Source organism: Lepisma saccharinum, chromosome 4 (assembly GCF_977018435.1).
Source record: "Lepisma saccharinum chromosome 4, izLepSacc3.1, whole genome shotgun sequence".
NCBI lineage: Eukaryota > Metazoa > Arthropoda > Insecta > Zygentoma > Lepismatidae > Lepisma > Lepisma saccharinum.
The window spans coordinates 12,878,170-12,903,382 of NC_139232.1; the positions used below are offsets into that span (position 1 = coordinate 12,878,170).

At 37.4% G+C, this 25,213-nt stretch overlaps 1 protein-coding gene across 4 annotated transcripts in view; it reads right to left on the minus strand.

Annotated features, from left to right (window-relative positions):
* Window positions 1–25,213, minus strand: part of LOC145986382 (glycoprotein-N-acetylgalactosamine 3-beta-galactosyltransferase 1-like) — a 40,529-nt gene that overhangs the window by 9,200 nt on the left and 6,116 nt on the right. For 3 of the 4 annotated variants that reach the window (XR_014441588.1, XM_083120324.1, XM_083120322.1), the window contains exon 3: window positions 15,910–16,067. Coding sequence is in view for 3 of the 4 variants with exons in the window: in XM_083120324.1 (XP_082976450.1) it covers window positions 15,910–16,067 (158 nt within the window). In the remaining variant the exon portion in view is untranslated. Of the gene's footprint in view, window positions 1–2,072; window positions 2,156–15,909; window positions 16,068–25,213 lie in introns of those variants that run through there. The other variant, XM_083120323.1, reaches the window with a different exon arrangement.

Consider the following 25,213-nt stretch of genomic DNA (forward strand, 5'->3'; position numbering starts at 1 on the left):
TCAAAAATGTTTTTAAAAAACACCAACACCAATTGTTTCATGCAAATCAAGGCAAGTTTCATAAAGCAATGATGTTTAGGTTTCTCTCGGTAATTTCTGGAAACACTTCATGATTCAAGAAAAGTTAAATTCAAACTAGATAATTGGGCATGTTCTCTCACTGCTCCATGTTGGTTTTCAAGTATCACTGGCCAGGTCTGATTGAGCTAAAATCCGGTGCTAAAGTTCCAAAAGGAACACAATGTCAAATCGCAATGTTCCTAAGTCACTGTACAGTGCTAACCTTTAACAGACCTATTTACACTGTAAACCCTTTCTGGATAGGTTTTCACACACATTTTTCAAATGTGTAGTGATGTACAAAAAAATAATAATGGAGAGTTGTTGTAAAGAGAAAGTTGGTTCTGTTATTTCAGGGAAAGACCACTCTATTGTAGAAAGTATACTTTCATCTTCCGACTCAAGAAGCTCACTCAGAAGATGAAAAAAATGAAAAATTTTACCCTAATACATTGACATCTAAATTTTATGTTTTTGAGGGGACCAAAATGAAAAACTTAAAATGCAGTGAAATGTAAAAATCAGGGAAAATTTTGGGAAAATTTTATAACAGTTTGCTATGTTGGGTCCACCAAGATTGAATGTACAAGGGCTGGATAAAAAGTAGTGGCAACATTGCTGTAATTTGAACCAGGGTTTATTGGCAGACGAAACACCTGTTACATTGCTTCAATGTAATCGTCTTCCATTTCTGTTGATGTCCTGCAGTGACCGCCGTATGGTGGATGATGGATTCTCTTGTGTTGTAACGCTTCCCTCAAAGTGGTTCTCTCATTTCTGCAGAGATCATAATTGCACATACTCATATCGGATGAATACAGTGGGTGCTCTAGTACCTCCCATCGCCAGTTACGCAGGAAATCTTGTATTGTCATGCAGGATGATGGGAGTCCTTGGCAGCAAGTGCTGTCACTTTCTCCTAAGTGCGGGACAAAGGTGGTATTCCAAGATGCATCCCCACATGCCTCACGCAGTACCTGACAATAGTCTTGTGCACTCCACCCACCTGTCTCTTGAATTTTGATCCATGTACGTTGTTCCTGTTTCATGAACATATTGTTAGGGTGCTTGCACTCTCCTCCTCTGCTTCACGGCACTGCCGTTCCCATTATCAGATACTGCAACCCTCTCTCTCACAGATTCATGAGCAGGGAACGAATTTTTATGTAAACACATATTTATGTATGAAGCTGAAATCAGTTATATCTTGTATTATCTTTGGGCATCCATGTAGCCTCGAAAAATTCAGTTTTTATTTTCCATATTTTTTACATATATTAGGTTTTGGCTCATATTTTATGTATTTTAATTATTTTTGCATATTATTTCCATATTTCAGAATATTACTCAACATATACTCCACATTTGTGCAATAACCACATGGCCCCGTGTGACCGAAAGAGATAGGTGAATTTCTTGCTAATAATTGACAAATTTGAAATACAATCACATTACTTCTTGCGATATTGAATGAAGTTTTAGTCAGTATAAACATCATAAGTGACAGCAGAAGGAAATTCACGTTCAAAGAACTTACAAGAAAATTTTGTTATTAATTGTTTTGTAAACAATTAATGTCAATGTAAGCATACTGTATTTTATGTAGCTTGCGTAGTCTTATATTATTAAAAAAGTATTTTTTTACAATTTTAAGTCCATATTTAACTCCATATTTTAGTGAAAATAACCAAATATGCATTTATATATTTAGCGCATTTTTACTACACATACATCCGTTCCCTCCTCATGACTCCCACGTAACAGCAGTGTTGCTACTACGTTTTATCCATAATGCAAGAAATTATAAAATCCGGGAAACATAAAATCAGGGTTCCATTGTATATTCATTTGGCAAGTCAGTCCAGTCCAACCAAATCTATGTATGAAATATGTAGAAAGCTGAGATGTCTAAATATTTTACTTCCTGTGGAAGCACATACTTCCATTCTGCCCGCAATAAATCAAACATCAACCCTATATGATGCACATTTTTATGTTTGGGAAGCATGTTTCTAAATTCAATTGGACTTCTTAAAAAGTTGACAAACCTACAATCTTTGCATTGCACCGAAATTCAAGTGTCATACTTCCATATCTATATAAATGAAAAAAAGAAAAAGAAAATATCAAGAGTTGTTCCAGAGAAATGACGAGAAACTTAGTCATATGCTGTACAGATTAAATATGATGTGTTCACGTGTGTTCAAAATACCATCTTCTTGTATAAACGCACAACCTTTCACGACATTTGTATTTTTTCAAATTCCCTGAGATTTCCAGGTTTATCAGGTGCGTGAGAACCCTGTCATAGTCAAAAGATTAGCAACCACTCATTGTAAAGTTTGAATTGGAACATTCTGATTGCTGTAGCATAAAATCAAGTAGCATAGTAATGTTCAACAAAGATTGCATGCTGGGTTAGGGAAAATGACATAGTGCTCATAATGGCAACAAACGCCCACTATAGTTCATTTGAACTGTGCTTGTTGAACACATCCTCTATGATGAATTAAAACCTATGAGTGGTGTCTGCTGCTGAGAAAATATAAGTGGGATATATTATGATATACAGTAAACCATACATTTGGAAATTGGGTTGAATGACTTTTCAATCGCATTGCAGTTTACTGGCACATCTTATATGGCTTTAACCTTTAGCAGACGGAGCCTTGCGTGCCTGGAAAGTCTCAGCCGCCTGGACATTTTCAAACGCGTGCTTTTCAAACTTTCCGCAAAGTACAAAAAAAATCGTAGCTCAAGAGCTAATTGTTGTAGATAGATTAAATTGGTTTTGTTTTCTTTCCTAAAGACAGAGCTTTTAGCGGAGGTAAAATTTATACATTATGCCTCCAAACATTTAACGTTAAAGGAAGAAGAAAAAGGTAATTTATATATTTAAAAAATACCACAAGTCCTATGGACGCTGGCTGGACCAAATTTGGAGGGAAGCATGACAAAAGACCACACTGTGATAATATGTAATGTCCGTGCTGCAACTTTGAAAAAAAAAAAAAACACGGAAATTTTGAGTAATTATGGAAAATTTTGCACTTTAGGCCTTTGTCCCTGCTTCCCCCCCTGAACCCATAATTGTTGGATGTTACTTAATATGTTGCTTTTTACTCATTCTTGCATTTAGAATTTAAATTGTTCTCAAAGAAGCAATAGTTGAGGAGTTGCACCTTTTATCTTTAATTTATCCCATAGTAACAAGAGGAAAACAGCATTTTTTCAAACAGCACTTGTTAATAATAGTAACAATGGCTGTATTGTTTTGTAATTTGAGTATATAATACCTTTAGATTAGATATAAACTAATGAATATCTCGCAGTGCTGGTTCACATGTGGTGAACCAGCCTAAGATGAATACAGTCGGTGGTACACATTTGTACCAGCCGGCCACTAAAGTTTAAACCACATCTGGTCCAACATGTTCTCCTTCCTTCACTTGCGACTGTTTTACAGCTCCTGTGCCAATTGGAAATGACTTCAAAGTAGAGTTGCAAAAAAGCCAGCTTTTTTGAATGGAAGTTTTTTTTTTTCAGATAAAAAGCCAGCTTTTTTTTTTAAAAAAAACAGGAAATTTTGGCTTTTTTTTCAATTACAGCTAATCTACTTCACTTGAAGTTACTGTTATGAGTTTACAGGTTTGTAGTGGCATATTTTACAAATAGTTACAAAAATTTACATGATGTAGCAGCCAAGAGACAGATATTCGCCAATCCCAGTGAACACATATTGCATAGTGGTTCAGATACAAGTTTAACACCCAGGTTCGATACCCGGTGTAGGCACATAGTGGTTCGAATCCCACTTTAAACTGGAGGTCCAGTCCTGGATTTTTCAACTGTTTGAAAATAAATTACATTGTTCCCTAGGATGTTCAAAATATTTCTGTATTACTTTTGTTCATAAAAACATAAATGTAATGTAATTAGGAGGCAAATTGCACTTCATCAGCATATCAGGTGCCATCTTTGAATGCGTCTCATTCGAGACACTCATGCCAGTGACAGTGTACAATTTGCTGGTAATCATTGTAAGCATTATATTTAATAAACAACTGCACGTCTACAAACAAAAGAGGATTAATAAAAAAAATATTATGGATTTTGTGAGTTATAGTGAATGATAAAATATATGTGACACAGTCATGCAATAATTGGTTACTATTTTTTATTAATGATAGTAACTTTTGTAATTATGATAATTAATAACTGCAGATATATAATCAGAAAAGGAAGCAGTGATTCAATAATAAAACTGCTCCTTGAATTTTAATAATAAAAAAAAAGTTTGGGCCTGTGAGCCGCTCCCCGGTATGTAAGTTTCTTGTACGGCATGGGTAAGCTAGGGTTAAAACTAAACGTGTGGTCCTGATGAGCACATCTGAACATGAAATGGGCTTAAAACAACCTCTTACATGTTTGTGTCTCAATTTAAATACTGATGTCATAAGATATGAAACAATTGTTAATATCTAAATATTCGATGTTTAGGGACAATTTATAATCTTTACTGTTCACAAGACATATGCAGAAGTATACACATTACGTGATTGTGTGTATATATCCTGTTTAACAGAGCTTTGAGACGGAAGCGACATGTGGCTCTTGGAAACAAACCCTTAGAAGTAAATGCAACCTTTTGAACCGAAACAACACAAGCTGCAAGTGTAGCTTGTCACTTGGCCTGTTCAGTTTTCTCAGAGAACTTTCAGACTGAAGCAACAAGTGACATGTGTCACTTGGAAGCAGGTCCTCAGTAATCTATTCAACCCTTTGAACCGAAGTGCGACAACGAGCTGAACATGTCACTTGCATGTTGGTCGGACTATACTGTTTTCTCAATGTCGTGCATCATGCCGATTCGGTCTGTTATTCTTGCATGGACGGTGAATGTTTTGCTTTATACTGAAGTAGACTGCGTCACTTGTCATCTGCGACTTCAGTCTAACAGCTCCTTCAATGGCACGCATCATTCACCTCAGTCTTGTTTGTGCATGCATGGTGGTTGCTTGCTTAGACTGAAAGGGCCCTTGTAACTTCAATGTGACACCACTCCGTTTGAATGTTCTCCATATTTAAGAAGATTGTTTGCTACTTCATCAGAGATTAAGATTTAATTTAGCCTGAAAATTACAGAGAACAAATTTCAAGTACTGTTGTTGGGAAAAGGCTGGCTTTTTGATAGAAGGATCATTTCATAATCATGAATGGGCCTCTGGAGTGGAATAAAGTAATGCTGTTGCCTTGTAATAAAAAGGGGTCTGAGGTTCAATCCTCAGTGGGGGCAGAGTACTTCGGATGTTATTTCAAACTGTAGGTCCAGTCCAGATTTCTTAAATAGATTTTTAAATTTTATTATTATCATTTTTTTTTTCATTTGTGGCCAGTGTTATTTGCTTCTGCTTCAGTTTTAGTGCCACTGTTTCTCAACAGCCGGGCCTGTAAAAAGGTCCGTTGCACCAAGGGGTTGACGACTAATTTAAATGTAATTTTATATTTGACAGCAAGTCTATACGTAATTGAACTATGATTATACCATAGTTCATATATTAATATTAACTAAGGGTGCATGTTAATTTCCATATAAACTTTAAAGATCAGAAAAGTATTTATGAGTGAAATATTTGGGATCAGGGCATCATCGAATTGTAAGAAATAAATTTACTGGGCTGTGGTTTCACAAAGGTTGAGAACCACTGCAACAAGAGTCAAAATACATCATTAGTTGCTCCATGACCAGGTTTAGCCCCAATTTAACCAAATTATACATGATGTACTGGTAAGCAAGAATACAAATATATTTTAGTGAACACAAAATTTAATGTAAAGAGATTTGATATTAGACTATCAAAAGATAGAACAGGGTTTTTTATTTATTTTTTGCTTCAAGGGGATACATTTCACAATCATGGAGACATCAAATCAAATGAGACAAGTCATTCCAAAAGAAGCCTTACAATGGTGCTGGTGCTTCCAATAATGGCAGCATTGATAGAGCAAGTGTGTGTGTGTGCACGTAAGTGTCCCACTTTGAATGTTGATTTGATTTTGCTCATTTTTATACTTCGCTTTTTTGCCACTTTTGACTAATCGCGAAGATGAGGATGAGTGATTGCATGATGAAAAGACACTCACAAATAATGACTGGGATTCGAACCTGGGAACCCTGGCATCATAACGCTGACCACTCCAACACGGAGGTCAGCCACTTTGAAGGTGATTAAGTACGAGTTGCCATATGTTGTACCATTACAGTCCAATACCGCAATACCAGGAACTATTTGACTGTCCCTTTTATTTATCTTGCATGTACATATTGCTTGCATTGTAGAATTATTTTTCTCAGATAAACACAATTTTTGTTGTAATATTTTGGGAGAGTGCATGCTCCATTTATCAGACTACAAAATAAATGACTGATGAAGGGAGCATGTGTTCTCCTGAAACATTACAACAAAAATTGTGTTTACATGCTTGCAACAGATGCAAAGTACAAGAGAAATAATTCCCTTTTATTTTGCCACGTTCACTTGGACTCCTCAGAGATACGTTACTGAAACATATTGGAAACAGCAGTGTTAACCCCTTCCCTGCGGCAAGTTTGAAGGGAAGTGCGACCAAAAAAAAATTGTCTATATATAGATGAAACCGCAAATTCATGTCATCGTAAATAACGCAAAAAATAACTATAAAAAGACTTTCTGCAAAATGAAGCTAAGGAAAACAATCTACACCATGATTCAAAAAGAATATACATATTACAAACCAGTATGCTGTTGAAACTACTCATCGGATTACAGTCCAGCACTTCTGAATGGAATGTAACATCACGTAGTATCATTCAATTACCGCAAGATCATGAGTGCAGCACGTGTGCTCTCACAATTCCGCTATTTCAGCTATTACGCAGCAGCAAAAGGCATTCTGTGTTGTCGAGTTCGGTAAGTGTAACTCTGCGATTATAGTGCAAAGACGTTTTTGCTTGTGTTACCAAGTGAGTGGAACATTCACAGGTGGTATAGACAGTTCATAAACACTGGTTGCATATGTAAAGGAAAGAGCACTGGAAGGCCACATGTGTCGGAAGAAAATTCATCGAGAATCCAAACATCTTTTCAATGTAGCCCTTCCAAATCAACATGTCGTGCAAGTCAGGAGTTGCAACTGCCTCAGACAACTGTGTGGTGAGTTTTGCGGCATCTTTTGGTGATGAAGCCATACAAGTTACAGTTTTAACAGGCGCTGAAGCATGAGGACAAGGGGAAAAGAGTGGAATTTGCTGGCAAGATACTGGAAGCTGTTGAAGAGGATAACAGTTTCACGGGAAGACTTGTGTTTTGTGACGAGGCTACTTTCCACCTTAGTGGTAAGGTTAATAAACAGAATGTAAGAATTTGGGGGCTACAAAATCTACACGAGTACATTGAACATGAAAGAGATTCACCAATAATCAATGTCTTTTGTGCAATATCCTGTTCATCTGTGTACTGTCCGTACTTCTTCAATGAAGAAACAGTTAATGTTGAGGACTATCTTGCTATGTTAAAAAATTGGTTGTTTCCAAGGCTGCATGAAGAAGGTTTTGACAGCATAATTTTACAAGACACCGCCACCCTCCTTTCACTGGCATCATGAAGTGCACACTTTTCTCAATGAAACTCTTCCAAGACGTTGGATTGGTCGTCAGGCAGTTAAAGACTTGGCACTTTTCAGCTGGCCTCCAAGGTCACCAGACCTGTCTCCATGTGACTTCTTCCTCTGGGGGTAAATTAAGGAAACCGTTCATGTACCAGCACTATCAATGACCTGGATGAGCTGAAAAATCGAAAATGCTGCGGTTGTTTCAGTCACGAAAGACATGCTTGCCCAAGTTTGGGACAAATTTGATTACCGCTGTGATATTGTTCGTGCCGCTGGTGGAGGACATATAGAACATCTGTAGATAAAAATTGTAGTGTTTGTGGGTCTATGTCCAAATTCTTTCATATTTTTATTTTGTGCGAATTACTCACTTATGACAAATATAAAAACATATATATTTTTATTATATAAATAAATAAAAATATAAGGTAAAAGTCAATTACTTACGCCAACGTGAGTATCCCTCATCGATATATGCTACGTTTCGGGGGTTCAACTGCCCTCTTCTTCAGGCACTATCTAGGCATGAATCACCCCCATGCTGCATCAAGTTTATCAATCAAGGAAAAGGTTTCGGGTATGAAGTGGTGAAAGGTAATTGGATAAAACTTGTCCCCGTTTGAAAGTAAAACTCATACCAATTATCATTGTTCACTAAAATCCACGTATACAAATTAAAAATGGTAAAAACTATAAAATCCCAATACCTCTGAAATGTGGACATAGTAGTAGCACGGGAATATATAAGATGGTTCCAACTGGTTACAGGATATAACGATTTCCGCTTTAATAACAAAATGTATCTACAGAAGGAAGGTTTAGCTATGGGAAACCTGGTTTCTGGGATTATCTCCAGCATTTTCTTGCACTACATCGAAAAAGTAGCCTTAGAGCAAGTGGAAGATGAGGTCATATTTTTCGGAACATATGTCGATGACATACTGATAATCGGGGAGGAGAAAGGCCTAAATAGAGTATTTAACATTCTGGGAGAGCAAGAAGAACCAGCAGGAGACATATACACCAAGAAAGAATCGGAACATGCAAGAAGAACGAAAAACAATGTCTTTTTGAATTTTTATATTAGGACGAATAGACTGTGTAATGAAACGGAGGAACTGTTAAAAGAGGAGAAATTTATTATGACAATAGGAAGTAGGAATGGATATAGAGAGAATGAAATGAGGAGGATAAGAAGAAGTGCTTATAAAATTTGTGAAAAGGAAAAAAGAGAAACCCCTAGGAAAAAGGAGAGTGAAATGAGAACTAATAATAAAGGTGAAGAAGAAAAAAGGAAATACAAGTTTACGGGAATCCCATACTTTAAGTGTCTCTTGGAAAAAATTGAAAAACATTAACAAAATATAATATTAAATGCAGGATGAAAGCTCCTCCTAACATTGAGAAACACTTTACAGAGTATAAAAGGGCAGGAATATAAAGAGTTAAGGAAGAAGAAGAGAAAGGAGTGTATAGTCTTGGGTGTAGTTGCGATAAAAAATACATTGGTCAAACTGGAAGAAGTATGAAAGTGAGATGGAAGGAGCATGACAAAGACATTAGCGAAGCAATACCTAGAAAGGGCCTATCCGAACACATCATAGAAAATTCACACAAAATTAAGAAAAAGAGAGGTTATCAAAAGGGAAAGTAAAATTATTAATAGGAACGTATATGAGGCAGCCAACATCTGCAAAGATAGAAATAGAAAACTAAATAGGGAGGATGGAAACCTCGATGAAATTTGGATTGATATGTTCAATAGGTGGGAAAACGGCAAAAAGAGAAACAAAATAGGTTTCCAGGTTACTCCGGAGGTAATCTGCGTGGCTCGGGAAATACGAGAGTTCGACCCGGAAGTAACATAGGTGGAAAGGAGAAGTAGTTAGGTGGAAGGGAAAAAGCCTGTGCCAGTTTCCTGCATTTCATAAGGAAGCAAGAACTGGAAACTACACGGAAGTCAGGGGTATTGGGATTTCAGTTTTAACCATTTTTAATTTGTACACGTGGATTTTAGTGAACAATGATAATTGGTATGGGTTTTACTTTCAAACGGGGACAAGTTTTATCTAATTACCTTTCACCACTTCATACCCGAAACCTTTTCCTTGATTGGTAAACTTGATGCAGCATGATGGTGATTCATGCCTAGATAGTGCCTGAAGAAGGGGGCGTTTGAACCCCCGAAACGTAGCATATATCGACAAAAGAGACTCATTTGGCATAAGTAATTGACTTTTACCTTATAGATTTATCTAAGTACAAAGTTTCACACATTTACTATTTACGGTTTCTAAAATATACCTCTTTAAAATACGTATATTCTTCTTGAATCACCCTGTATATATACTCTGCCGCAAATAAACATTCCATATTAGGTAAGGTTCCCCCTGCTTACAACACCATGCCTTCAAGGCAAATTTAGGGAAAGTGTGGGTAGGGCCCCCACACCCCACTACATATTCTCCATCTCAGCCATTTTGGAGGTGATGTGATCAGCACCATGCTCCAGCCAGCTTTACCCTCCAGGATTGCACCCAGATACACATTGATTTGAGACTGCGTGAGTCCCAAATACGCTTTATGCAGGAACTAGGCTGGTAAAATTACAACCTCAGAGCACCCACTTCAGGAATTGAACCTCAGTCTCCAGCATTGCAGTCAGATGCCCTATCAAATACAACACCTTGGCTCTAATTCCATATTGCAAAAATATATTTTTCAGGAACTGACAAAGCATGAACAATGGATTTTTGATTGCCAATAGCACACATAAACTAATAATAGCACGAAAAAGTGGTGTCTACAAAAATGACTTGCCGCACTACAGGAACCTTTAATTTTGAAATACCATCTATATATAGACGCTCCACAAATAAAGGACCAATTTTAGAGTGTCTATATACAGCTCTGCCGCGGTTAACTAACTAACTAACTAACTCTCTAGCCTTCTTAAACCCGAAGGTTCATGGCTGCAGCAACATAGGCCTTCCATCTTTCCCTATCTTGAGCAAGATCTATATACTCTTTTCCATCCCTACCGATTTCCCTTAGGTCCATCTCAACGTTGTCCCTCCATCTTCGTCTTGGCCTTCCTACAGGTCTCTTACCATCAGGTTTCCCAACAAGAATCCTGTAAACTCCTCTTTCCTCTCCCATTTGTGCCACATGGCCTGCCCACCTAAGTCTTCTTGATTTAATTATTCTAATAATATCTGGACATGAATACAAATTATGTAGTTCTAAATTATGTAACCTTCTCCACTCACCTGTCTCCTCATCCCTTTTAGGTCCAAAGATTTTCCTAAGGATCTTATTTTCAAATACTCTCAATTTATGTTCCTCTTTCAATGTAAGGGACCAAGTTTCACATCCATATAATACTACAGGCAAAATTACTGTTCTGTATATTTTAACTTTTAGTTTCTTAGATATTAAACGAGAAGAAGAAAGTTTATGAAGAGAGAAGTAACATGCATTTCCTGAATTAAGCCTACTTTTTATTTCCTCTTTAATATAATTTTCATTTGTTAATATTACTCCTAAGTATTTGAATTTGGAAACTGGTTCAAACGAGTTGTTATCAATAATTAGATTTTGATTATTACCTAACACTTGGTTTCGGCCTGTAATCATATATTTAGTTTTCTCTTTGTTAACTTCCAAACCTATCTCTTTAGCAGTTTTGAAAAATATTTTAGCATTATTCTTAATTGTATTCACATCATCCCCCAGTAAGTCTACATCATCTGCATATGCTAACAACTGAGTCACACCATTTAATTTTAATTTTAGTCCTTCTTTAGTTTCTTTTACCTTCCTAACAGCATATTCTAAGGCAAAATTAAAGAGCAATGGAGATAATGCATCTCCTTGTTTTAACCCATCATGAATTGTAAATTTGTCAGACATATTAATACCCACACGGTTAATGAATTAAAAATATAAACGTTGGTATCAGTAATAAGGGTTAAAAAGGTTGTAGTACTGCATACCAAAACATTGATGCTGTGGAAGTTGTGGCCTACCATCAAGTTAAATTCAGAGATAGACATAACTTAATGCATGATATTATAATGTTTGTTATGCTCTACAACTTTTGTTTGAACATTTTTTTCTATAAAATGCACAGTTTAAGAGAGTGCATGTTGAAATTGCATCAGAAAAATTGGCATAAATACTTTTCAAAGTGGTACAAACCCAAATAAATAAAATGTGATGAGACGTCTTTAGGGAGCACAACTCACAGCTTCTAACTCTAGCGTAGCACCAATATTCAATCTATAACTTTGAGACCCCAATTGTTTACTCTATAACTTTCGGACTACAACTCGGGGGTTATCTGTTATCACGATCTATTTAGAGGGGATTCAAATTTCCGATCGTTAAAGCCGTTGAGCCAGTTCTATCCTGCCGTTAATCGTACTTTTGCATAAAGCTGACTTTAGTTTATTTCATATGATTTCCTGTCGATTCCCGTGTCAGCAGAGTTTAAAGATCCACTGAAGGTCGCCGGTGTAATATGCTTGTAACAAGTTACTTCCAGCGCTTCAGCCGGGCCCCTTGGCGAAGTGATTAGTCTATTGTGCTATGATGCCAGGGGTCCTGGGTTTGAATCATGCCAGAAATCCTGTTTCAAGAGGAATCCACGACAACATTGTGAATGAGCGGAGAAATCCCATATGTATGGTCAATTTCTTTTTCAGAATGGTGGCAAATGCACAATGCAATTTTTTGGGGTTCAACAGGAGACCCACCTAAATTAATTCCAGATGGTCCCACTTTGCTATCTAAAATCATAATTTTATTTCGCTGTAAGGAGTGTTTGCAAAATAGTCTATTTTCTTCTAATCACTCCTTTTTCAAGATTTTGTGCAGAGTAAAACCAATATACTGAAACTTAATTTAACCTTTATGAAAGAGAACTTTATTAGGTTTAAAATGGATTTAGAAAATTATAATCCAATCAATAATTCCAAAATCACTCAATAAAAAAGAAAGTTTGGTAGTATCTTGTGGCAGTCATCTTTGATGGTGTCACAATGGGTGAACTTGGGGTCTGGGAGAGTGTCTCTTGCACATAAATTGAATGGTAGTAGCTGGAAATGAAATGTTCTGTACTACTTACGTAGACTACTAATGGGAAACAGAAAATTAAGAGGGTGGTGGTTCTCATCAGATAGCTGAGACAGAGTGAACATGTTTTGTCTGGGTATGGTGAATATAACGGACAGTAAAGCTTGTAACAAACCATTTAGCAACCTTGTTTCACGTATGGCACAAATAGAAAATTAATACCACCAGCCCCCCCCCCCCCCCCCAATGTATATTTTACAACTTACCTGTTCTAATTAAACAAAGCATAATTAACTATTTATATGTAGTTTACAAATCCTTTACTAATTTCAAACTTTTGTACCCATTGCCAGATCCTTCCTCAGGGTTGTCCAAAAATCACATGAATATAAAAACAAATAAAAAATGATTAAAAGGATGCAAGACTTCAGTTTAAAAAACTGCACTTGCCTCATTGCCATCAACTGTCTTGCATATGTCAATATCTACCATGCAACACTGGCTGTGATTTACTGTTTAAAGAAGAAGAGGAGGAGGAGGTGTTGGTTGTTGTTAAAAAGATAAGAGACTTGTAATTAAAAAGAACTCCAATTGCATCATTGTCATCACCTGTTCTGTGTAAAAGATGTGTCATTGCATGCCATGCAGGGTTCGCATGTTTAAAACAAAAGTGTTTAAAACACACAGGTTTGTTTTAAACATGTTTTTTTAGACTTGTCTAAAACACATTTTGATACTTGAAGTTTGATAGTCTGTGGTTATTTGCAGATTTTGTAACTTTGTATTTTCACTCATGAGAACGTGGAAGCTGAGGAAGAAATCCAACTAAAAGAAGTACAAGAGGCAATTAAATCTTTAAAAACTGGTAAAGCACCAGGTTGGGATAATATACATCCAGAATTTATAAAATATGGAGGAAAGGAAATAGTAAAATGGATATGGGACTTATACAGACTAATATGGGCAACAGAGAAAATACCAAAAGATTGGGAACAGAATGTAATAATTCCTATACATAAAAAAGGAAGTACCCTCGATTGCTCAAACTATAGAGCAATATGCTTAGCGCCAGTGGCGCAGAAACTATATTCACACATTATAGAAAAAAGATTAAGGCAACAAGTGGAAGATAAATTGGAAGAAGAACAAGCAGGTTTCAGGCCTCATCATCAAACTCAAGATCTAATCTTCTCCCTGAGGAACGTAATAGAGAAGATATTAAGCAGAGGAGGGGAAATATTTACAGCTTTTATTGACTTAAAGTCTGCCTTCGACAGAGTACCAAGAGGACAAATATGGAAGGCCCTTCATCAGTTCCAAGTAACGTCAAAACTGACTAGAATAATTCAAAGTCTATATAAGAACGTTAAAGGAACGGTTAGAATAAATGGACAATCCTCCAAGGAATTTAATATGGGAAAAGGAGTAAAACAAGGTGATGGGCTTAGTCCTCTTCTTTTCATATTATTCATGGATCAAATTATAAAGCAATGCAAAAGAAGAACAAGAAAATGCAAAATTGGAAATTATAAGATGAAACCGGTATGGGTACAAACATTAGTATACGCTGATTATATTGTTCTCCTAGCAAAAGATAGCAACAGCCTACAAAATGCTGTCCTAGAGTGGGGCCGAGCATTCAAAGAACGAAAGATGGAAATCAATGTTAGCAAGATGAAAGTCATGCACTTCACTAAACAAGAACCAGCAAGGATGCACATTCATTGGAATAATAAGACCTTAGAACAAGTAGAACAGTTTGAATATTTAGGAACCATACTAACTGCGGACGGGAAAATGGACTCTGAAATTAATCACAGAATTCAGAAAGCAAATAATCTGTACTATAATATCAGTAACACCATTATAGGTAAAAAGGAGATTAGTAAAGAAACAAAAATGAAAATATATAAAACAGTCTATCTCCCCACGCTATTATATGGATCAGAAAGCTGGATAATGCAAACTAAATTGGAGAGCAGACTTACTGCTACTGAAATGAAATTCGTAAGAAAAACTGTAGGAAAGATAAGGAGAGATATGATACGAAACACAACAATAAGAAGAGAATGCCTGAATCAGGAACCACTGATTGAAATCATCGAGAAGAGGGAATTAGGCTGGCTGGGACATCTTATTAGGATGGAGGAAGAGCGTAAACCGAAACAAATATTTGAGGCCCGACCAGAAGGAAAGAGAGGAAGGGGACGACCCAGGTTGAACTGGAACCAGTACATTTATGGACTGGCACAGAAGAGAGGGAAGACACCGGACGAAGTGAAAAGACTTGCACAGGATAGAACTTCTTTCAAGAAGTGGCTGAAAGGACCCGACGCCTAAGTGGGCATAAGGGAAAAGAAAAAGAAGTATTTTCACTCATTCTGTGTAATTTTGTTTACTGTGCACAGAAATCGGTTTAGTGGCTGAAAATATATTCAATTAACAAAGAAACATATTGTGATGAATACCTGTGGTCCGCTTTAAAACACCTGGCTATGTTTTTTTTTTACAAGTGTATCAAACATTTTCAAAATTAAATATTACATTTTCAAAATTGAATATGGATGAAACTGTTATGTTCCTCACTTAATACACTGCACATAATTGTTAATGTCAATATTTTGTTCCATTTACAAAAAAATGTATTTCGAAAAACAGAGTAGCCCTGTGAGAGTAGCTACCATGTGGATAGAGTGGGGCCTGGCAACTGTGCATTAGTTGAAGATTCTCTAACAGCCTGCATGTGATCGTTTAAGATTAACAAAAATAAGTATTTTAAGAAGTTAGCCACGCATTTACTTTATAACTAGGAACATAGTGCTTCCTTGGATTATTAACAAATTCCACATTAATCATTATTCTTAGAAAATAAGTCTTATTGTAGCATTATGTTTTAAACGATTTATTCTATTTGTTTAAAACATGTTCTTTTTCGGTTCTTGATTAAAACACTGTTTAAAACATTAAACACATTTTTTTAAAAAAACTGTTTGTTTTGTTATTTTTGAGAAGAAAAACAACAACAAAAACAATTTTGCCAACTCTGCATGAAGAGTGACTTGTGCTTTGTTTAATATTTGTAAGCTGTAGTTATGCAAACTTTAAGAAATTACTACAACTTACCTGTTCTATTGGATAAATGCTTTTCTTCCAGTAGCTTCCTAGTGTTGACACTTTACCAGGAAACAGCAACTGGTTGAAACCGTAGCCATGAAATTTGCCTTCCCCTGTCTCATCCCTTGTATCCATAGGTTCAACACCCAGTGTGCCCAGATGCTTGCCTAATAAGAAAATGTAAATGGTACTCAACACAATAATCATACTAACAAATGTAATTACATTAGAAAGAATATTTCGATTTGTATATTTTTTTTGTGTGTTGATTTTCTGAAACATTTGACTAATCAAGGCCAAAAGTATGGCCAAGCTGGACTCGGACCTAGAGCTTTCTGTGGTGAGATCTTAAGCTGATCACTTAACATGCTTAGTCACTGAGGCAGCAAATACAAAAAAAAATACATGTGCTGAATGTTGGATTCACAACCTGTGACCGATTACTTTGGGTCACGTAAAATAACGCACACGCAAGACGAAAGGGTGATTACGAGGAACAGGAATAGGCATGTTTTGCATAGTGTCGCAAAGAAGCTATAGCTATAGCTAGGTGGGTAAGAGCTTGAATGCTATTGGTTAACATTGTATAGTGTGATTATGCTAAGACCCAGTGCTCGAAAAATTTTCTTCAAAGCTAGGTGCCAGCTCTAAAAATCAGGCACCAGGAAACTACCTACTAGCAATTGTGCATACTACAGAGTGTTTCAAAAGTCGCACAACCCAAACTTTGAAAATGTTAGAGGTATTTCCACCAGGTTTTCTGCACTAAACTAATCATGTATGCTATCACTGGGTTAATAAATTTATGTTAGCATGTATCCAAATAAAAGCAATTACATTATTTTAAAAAAATATTGTTAATTTGCTGAAAACATCTGAGAATTGATTTTCAACAATATATACCAACGTAGAAATTTTCAGCGAAAAATGCAGGTTCGACCAGGACTCGAACACAGGTCTCTGATATACCGTGCCATTGCTCTAACCACTGAGCTACTGAGCCAGCCTGGCCTCGCCTGATTTTTCGCTGTCGCTGTTTTACCTGCGTGGAATCTTCTCTGCCAGTGCTACCGCAACAGGATCTGTTGCCTTTGAAATACAGTATACTTCGACGTTGCCTGGTTCATCTCAGCATAGAGATGTTAATTACTACAGATCAGGCACACACAGGAAATGTACTACGTAGAAATTTTCAGCGAAAAATGCATTCACATCTCTACGCTGGGAGAAACCAGGTCGAAGTCTACTGTGTTTCAAAAATCCTTTAAATGTTGCACATGACCAATATTGATTGCAAATGACAGATTGACATGGCATCAGTCATCAGACATCTAATTATGACCCTTCGATAATTTCTTACGTATTTTTCTCATTCAAAAGTGCATTTCTGGAAAAATTTTAATGCTGCCTTCCGCCAGTTATTAATTTATTTAAATTTTCTGTATGGAGAAAACTGATAATTTTAAGCATTGAAAAATATCTCAATGGATGAGACTTTATAATGCAGAAAACCCTTTGTAAATATCTCTTAGGGTTTTCATGATATACATTTTCAAAGTTTGGGTTGTGTAACTTTTGAAACACTCTGTACAAGAAGCTGAGCATCACGGTATTCAAAACATAGCTAAATCATTCGAAAAAACAGGAAATGGGGTGTTGGGGGACAAAGAGTAATAAATTATTACTGACACTCTGGAATGTTCACAACGTTGATTTAAAAAAAAAAGTTACCTTAAGCTGTACTGCAATTTTAACTTAGAATCATCAAAATTTCATACATATTACAGCATAAGATCACAGTCGCCAGGCTGAAATTTTTAGTCAGCATGGCGACCTGGCGACCTGGCGACCGAGATTTTTCGAGCCCTGCTAAGATCAATCACAGTGTTAGAGTTGCAATGGGGCGAGTGATGCAAAAAGGACGAGAACAGTGCAGCTGGGAACAGAAAAGGCTTAACATCAACTTTTCTTGGTTGGCAGTAGTGCCATCTGACGTAGCATTGTGAATTCCCCGCGATTGACCAAACTTTATCCGGGCGTCAAGAAAATACTTTTAAACGCATTAGACGGTAGTTTAAATCATTAGTAAAGTTAAACTTGTGAAGAGTTGTTATTGAAACAAATTGTTACTATTATAATCCCACAACATATTCTCTGGCATAAGAAGAACAGCATAACAAGACAAGTTGAATTAATTATTGGAAATACCACTGTTTATAGTGTAAAATGTAGTGAATATTGGATTTGAAGGTTTATTTTCAAATACAAGGTAGAAATTAGATATTAATAGTAGTTTATTTTCTTTTGTGTTATTCTTAATTACAGTTAACTAATTAGCTAACTTAAGACTTGCGAGTGACTGGTCGGTCTGGTGCCATAAACCCAGAGCTCGCAAGCCGAATCAGGTTACTACAATCAAAGCATTACTAACATTAGAAAGTAAGTAAATAACCACAAAACAAAAACGGTTGAAAACCCCACCACTGTAGATTCTGTTTTTGAGTACCAATCTGGAATGGGTGCTTGTTTGTGGGTGTGCCTTCATCAATGTCTCATCTAATTGTCATTTGCTCGCATTATAACAAGTAGCCAAAAGTGCTAGTAAAAGTGACATAAAATTAATAAGTATGTATATATGTACAGGGTGGTCACAAAGTGGGCATACCCCTCCCCTTTATTTTCAACACTACGATGGTAATAGTTGGATTACTTGATATGAACACAGACCTGTGTCATTGATTAACCATCTCTGCGACTTCTTGGAGGCCCTTCAGAATGTTATTGAGGGGAACGCCACTGCCCGGAAAAAGGTCTTATTCACACTTGCATCACGAAGTGTGTCACAATATGGCACAGAGTTTGGCCGTGCTACGAAAAAGACGGTCTCCAAACCAATGTTCCGGACACTTAAACCATCAGGTATGTATTCATATCAAGCACTCAACCATAACCATTGTAGTGTCGAAAATACAGGTTGGAGGGGGGGGTATGCCCACTTTGTGACCTCCCTGTATATGCGTGTGTATGAGAGAGAGAGATCAGATTTGTATGCTATCAGAACGGAAATAGGTTTCAGGGTAATTCAATAATTAGGCGTAAATTGTTTAAAGCTGATAATAGCGTATTTCACTATTTGTGCATATAAGTGCCTAAAACATTTCAAAACAGGAACAAAACAATGTTTTAACTGCAAAAAGTATGTTTTGTACCTTTCTTGTTTGTTTCTCCACAGGTGGTTTTCCTTCTTTTGACAACTTCACAATATTTAATCAACAATCATGAGAATAAAGAGCGACTGCAACCTTGACTTCATCTTCAACATGCATTAGGTGACAACTAGAAAAAAATCATTATCTCAAGCCTGAAGTCGAAATCTGACTGACTGTAACAGCTTTTTGCCTCGTAGCTGCACAATGTTGAACGGTCAATCCACAATCTTGTTACTGACAATTTCAGGTTCAAATCCTTACCCAGACTGTAAATTATTTTGAATAAGTACATAGTATATTTAAATTTATTCTTATTGATAAACCTTGCAGTCAAATATTATCCTTCCTCACTCTCTCTCACGTGAAACACTGATCAGAAACAACAAGAAAAATTCTAAGCAGGGGTGGACAAATACAAGGTGCCTGGTCACCATGGCAACAGATTTCTTTTACCTGGTGACATAATTACTTCTGATAAAATTTATAGCTTTATCTTAGTTGAATGGATTCAGGATTTTCATGGCACATATCTAAAACATATATATATATATATATATATATATACAGGGTGTCGCAAAACTCTTTCAACAACGCTTGGGTGCTGGTAGATATCATAAAAACAAGTAACTTTTCTCTATAAAGTTTACCTCGAAAGCGCTTAGTTTCTGCGCTTTAAGCGCATAAAATCTATCCTGTACGTATGCAACCCAACTCAGCAAACGCTTGCTCTGACATAACTACCAGGGGCGCGTGGCAGGGTTGCCACTAGCGTTCCTCGTTAAGAGAGATGACTTGAAAACAACAACTTGGGAGTCTCGCCTGAGCAAAATCCAAAACATTAATGATACTTGCGATGTTGTAAGAAGAATTGACAGTATTTATAAACTGACCAAGACAAATAAAAGGGCAGACTGAAAACCCAGATTACTCATTCTAAAATATTTCCATGATTGATTGATTGATTGATTTGGTTTATTTTAATTCGCTTTTCTGCCACCTTTGGCTAATCGCGAAAATGAGGATGATATGATGAAATAACAAATGACACCAATGTCTAGACCAGGATTTAAACCCAAGACACCTGGCACCGTAGAGAACTGTGCTAACCACGTCACCACGGAGTGTTTCGTGTATCATGCAATATCAACAGTTGCAAGGGTCACGTGAGGTAGGGGAAATCCACGAACGAACAAATGTAAATATTTCACAAATGTGCAATACGAGTGCCCTTTACAGTTCAGCGCTTGATATACTACGTATGCATTTCTTGGCTTTGGTTTTTAATAAGCACTAGTTTTAATGTGTGGATTTCAAACGACGTATTTCATTAAAAGTGAAACTCGGACCCCGTGGCGGAGTGGTTAGAACATCGCCCTACGATGCCAGGGATCTTGGATTCGAATCCCGGCTTGGGTATGGATGTTTGAGAGTATCCATCATAAATTTCATCATATCATCACTCATCCCCATCTTCGCAAATTAGCCAAAAGTGGCACAAAAAGCGAAGTAAAATAAAGCAAATCAATGAATGAATGAATCAATCCATCATTAAATTAAAAGAGCCTTGAAATTATTTCCTTATGAGACGAACACGATTAGCAATAACGCTGGCACAGATAGTAATAATTTTCAAATAAATTGTAATAACATTACAGTCTGCGTGTTCGAAACGAGGCAGCAAACACATCATGTATACCAGGGCATGAAATTTCAAGTTTGAAGTCAGTCGCCGGACTAAAATCTTTGGTCGCCACTATTTTATATTTTTAAATAATAAAAATATGAGCAATTATTAAAAAGAACATACCTTAGGAATTAATGTTTATGTAGTGCTGTCGTTCAGCACTGAAGTACTACTTAACAATCGCAACTGCTGGGTCAAACACTGACGGGGGGGGGGGGGGTTCATTTACGGAAACTCTGAGCAAATCATCCAGTGTCTCAGTCTTTAGAGAGTTCCTGTAAATAGTCTTGAGTCTGTTGTAACAGCTGAAACCTCTCACACATGAAGCTGTGCTCACTGGTAAACAGCTCAAAATGTCAAAATCTCAAGCAAATTGGGGAATCTTGCTGAACACTCCTCACTGTGAATCTTCTCCAGCATCTGATTCAAAGTCAGAGAAGGAAACAAAAGTTTGTATTCTGTCCACTCCGGTAACAGAATATCCATTTTCTCATTATAAGGGCTCGGGTTCAAGTACATGTAGAGCTTCTTTATTTCTTCTATCCCAAACTGAAGAATATTTTCTTTGGGAGGCCAACCCAAGGTGTCGAAAACATGCAGAGATGCAATCACATCTGTTGATATAGATTGCAATCTTTCTGTGATGTACACCTTCTCATTGTTAATTAAGTTTCCTCTAACAGTCTGAAACTCTTGCTCTCTATTTTGAATGTTTGTGAGCTGCACATCCCTGATCTGCCCTGAAATGAATGCATGGTCCAAGAAATCTTGTTCGCTTGGTCCAACATTAGATTCCAGGTCAGCCAAAACTGAAATACAGTGTTCAATTCTTATTTTCAGAGATGAAATCAAAAGACTCTTATTTTGTAGTGCCACGCTTAAAGGGTTCAGTTTCATCTAAAAATCCAAAAGGAAGTACAGAAGCTTAACAAATTTAAATTGCTTCAAACGTTTCAGCAAACCCTTAGGTTTAGTACTTTCATTGTCTTTTCCATGGGTCACAACAGCTTTCCATGATTGCAAGAGATCTCTTACAGCACTTTCTTTGCTGGCTAACCACCTAATAGCGTGGATATCATTCAGTTTTAGAATTTCTTCTCCTATAACTTCTGCCGTTTCTCTCAAGAGGTGAAGTCTTTAGCAGAGCCATGATAAAACTGAAAAATATTCCTAATCACGGAATCAAATGCTCTAAGATATTAACTCCAACACAGCTAACTGCAACCGGTGTGCAAGGCAGTGAATATTTATAATTTTATTACAAATATTTTTCATTTGCACACCCAATCCTGATTTGTGCCCGACCATATTTGCTGCACCATCAGTACCCAAGCCTACAATGTAATACTTGTTTCTGTATTTATTTGAACCTATTGCCCAATCTAAATACTAAATAATCAGTTATGGCTGTGAAGTGACTAGCAGAAGTAGCGTTTGGGAGCTCTATTACTCCTAAAATGTCCTCTTTGATGTAACCATCAATTGCATCCACGTATCGAACATACACATTTTCATGCTCGACTGACTATTAGTGTTGCCCACGAGACGAGACTTTGGCCTGTCTCGTCTCGTGGAAATGTTGTGAAATGCTGTCTCGTCTCGAAAATATTCGTTTGTCTCGGGACACATGATCAATCTCGTCTCGTCTCTAATTTTTAAAAGCCTGTCCCGTCTCGTCCCGTGGGCAACACTACTGACTATCTATCTGTGGATCCATCAATCAGAAGGCTGATGTATGTACTTTTCTTTCTTTTCTCCACTAGATCTAACTTCAAAGTTTCAGCTATGAAATTAATAAATTCTCTGCATTGCTTTTTATTGCCATACTTAGGTAGAACACTCACACTTAATTTGCCTGCCAAACATAGCAGATCTGCAAAGTCTTTAAATGGCTTCTCATGTTTAGCTACATAGTATGCTACATTAAATAATTTGTAAGATGGGGTCGGCATTGAGTGGACACGGGGTTTTCAATCGGCTCGCTTTCCAAAACCATGTATGAATGTTGGATTGAGATGTTCGGGAATATTTGACACACATTTGAAACAACAAAATTTTAGTCGCCAGCCCCAAACTTTTGGTCGCCATTGGCGACCTGGCGACCGGAAATTTCGCGCCCTGATGTATACATTTGTTCGTTCGTGGATTTCCCATATCTCACGTGTCCCTTGCAAATGTTGATATTGCATGATACACGAAACACTCCGTGGTGACGGGGTTAGCACAGCTCTCTACGGCGCCAGGTGTCTCGGGTTTAAATCCTGGTCTAGACATTGGTGTCATTTGTTATTTCATCATATCATCCTCATCTTCGCGATTAGCTAAATGTGGCAGACAAGCGAATTAAAATAAACCAAATCAATCAATCAATCATGGAAATATTTTTATATATATATATATATATATATATATATATATATATATATATATATATATATATATACAGGGTGATTCTAAAGGTAGGGTACAAACGAAAACCACAGATACCTCCCATGAAATAGAGACGAAAGTGCCCCTTCCACTTTGCCGAGAAATGCCTCCGTGAGGAGCTAGACAGCGCTGAAAACGTGTGAAAATGAACTTCACACCGCTGTACAGCCAGTACCAGTGAAGATAGAAAGGCGGAACAAAAGAAGTCAAAAGGAACAACAAAGTTGCCCATCTGAAAAACACCAGGCGGCAGCTGCGGAACGCATGCGCATGGGCTTCCACAAAGGAACTTTGCTGCTTGCTTCCGAGCCCAACCCCAGCTGAACAACTCGAGTCCCTCCCGAACAACTCGAGTCCCTCCTCGGCCGCAGTCTTCCACTCCGAAACCAACCGTGGCTTCACACCACCTGAGCCGCAAACCTCCTGTGCCCATAGTTGCTGTGTTTGTCCTGCTGGCGCGCGACCTCTGCGTGACATCCCCTCGGTGCTGCTACGGGAAATCCCTCGTCCCACATTTGTTGTCTCCTTGGCAGGTACCATTCCCCGTCCAGTCCTCTTTCTCTTTTGTTGCTCCTTGCTTTGTTCTTGGTGCGGTGTCTCCCCACTGTGTTTGGGGACTCCCCATGCGCCGTCATTTCTGCCCCGAACCATGTACGCGTCTGTTGCCTGTCGAGTGTCTCGGACCACTTTGCTTGCATTCTCGGTGTGTTTCTTCGTCGTACGTCGTCCTCCCGTGGTTCTGCAACTACGCACTTCTTTTCTCGAATGCACTGCTTCAGTCATGGTGTTTGTTTCCCGCTGTGCAATATTTACTTCATGCTTCATTGATTCTTTTGTCCCTACCGTTGTCGATCGCTGCCCTTTCCCTTCACTTGTCTTGCGGGACACTCTTATTTCCTTTGTGGAACCCCTTGCGCATGCGTTGCGCAGCTGCCGCCTGGTGTCTTTCAGATGGGCGACTTTGGTGTTCCTTTTGACTTCTCTTGTTCCGCCTTTCTATCTTCACTGGTAATGGCTGTACAGCAGTGTGAAGTTCATTTTCACACGTTTTCGGCGCTGTCTAGCTCCGACATACATATATACTGGGTGGTCCAAAAGTCACAGAACGGTCACATATCGTGAGAAATACACATCGAATCGGAAAAACTAAAAAATACGTGTTTAATACGTGAAATAAAGCTATTCAATGATATCACACTTGATTCCCAGCCCCACCCCCTGTGGGGGCAACTGTGAAATTTTAAATGGAAACCCCCATTTTGTATTGTAGAATCTGAAAGAGGACTTCATTCCGAGTCCAACGAGCTATCAACCATCCTCCTAGCTCAATAATATAAGTGATATGGCGACTTTAAATTTTCGCTGAGTCCTGAGAAAAAGAAGCTGGCTCCTGAATTATTTTTAACTTTGTCTACCCATGATTATCAGTAGAGCTAGGATTTGTATGTAATTACATATTCTATTCCATTCTATATACATACCTTGAACACAAAAATGTCAACGAATTATGTAAATGACATCATTTTGCATAAGTTTCATGTTACATATTTACCAGGATATTACATATTTTACATATTTGCTAATTTACTTTACATAAAACAACACATTTCGGCATATTTTTCCTATCTTGATCCTTTTTCTTATATTTTCAATCTATGAAACATGATGAAGAAAATTTGTATCTCATGTGATGTCATATTTTCTAATCAATGAGATGCATAGTGCTAATGGTCACCTAAATTGACTGCCAAGTCGAAAAACAGGCTGAAGACATTGTTGCCAGCTATGGAGATATGTCCCAAAAATGGCACTTTTTCCGTCAACCCATAAAATCGCCAGTCATAAATCCATCAAATGCTGCACAATGATCAATATTGGTCGCAAACAACAGATTGACATGGCATCAGTCATCAGACGTCTAATTATGGCCCTTTGAATTTTTTTAATATATTTTTCTCACTCAAAAGTGCATTTCTGGAAAAAATGCAAC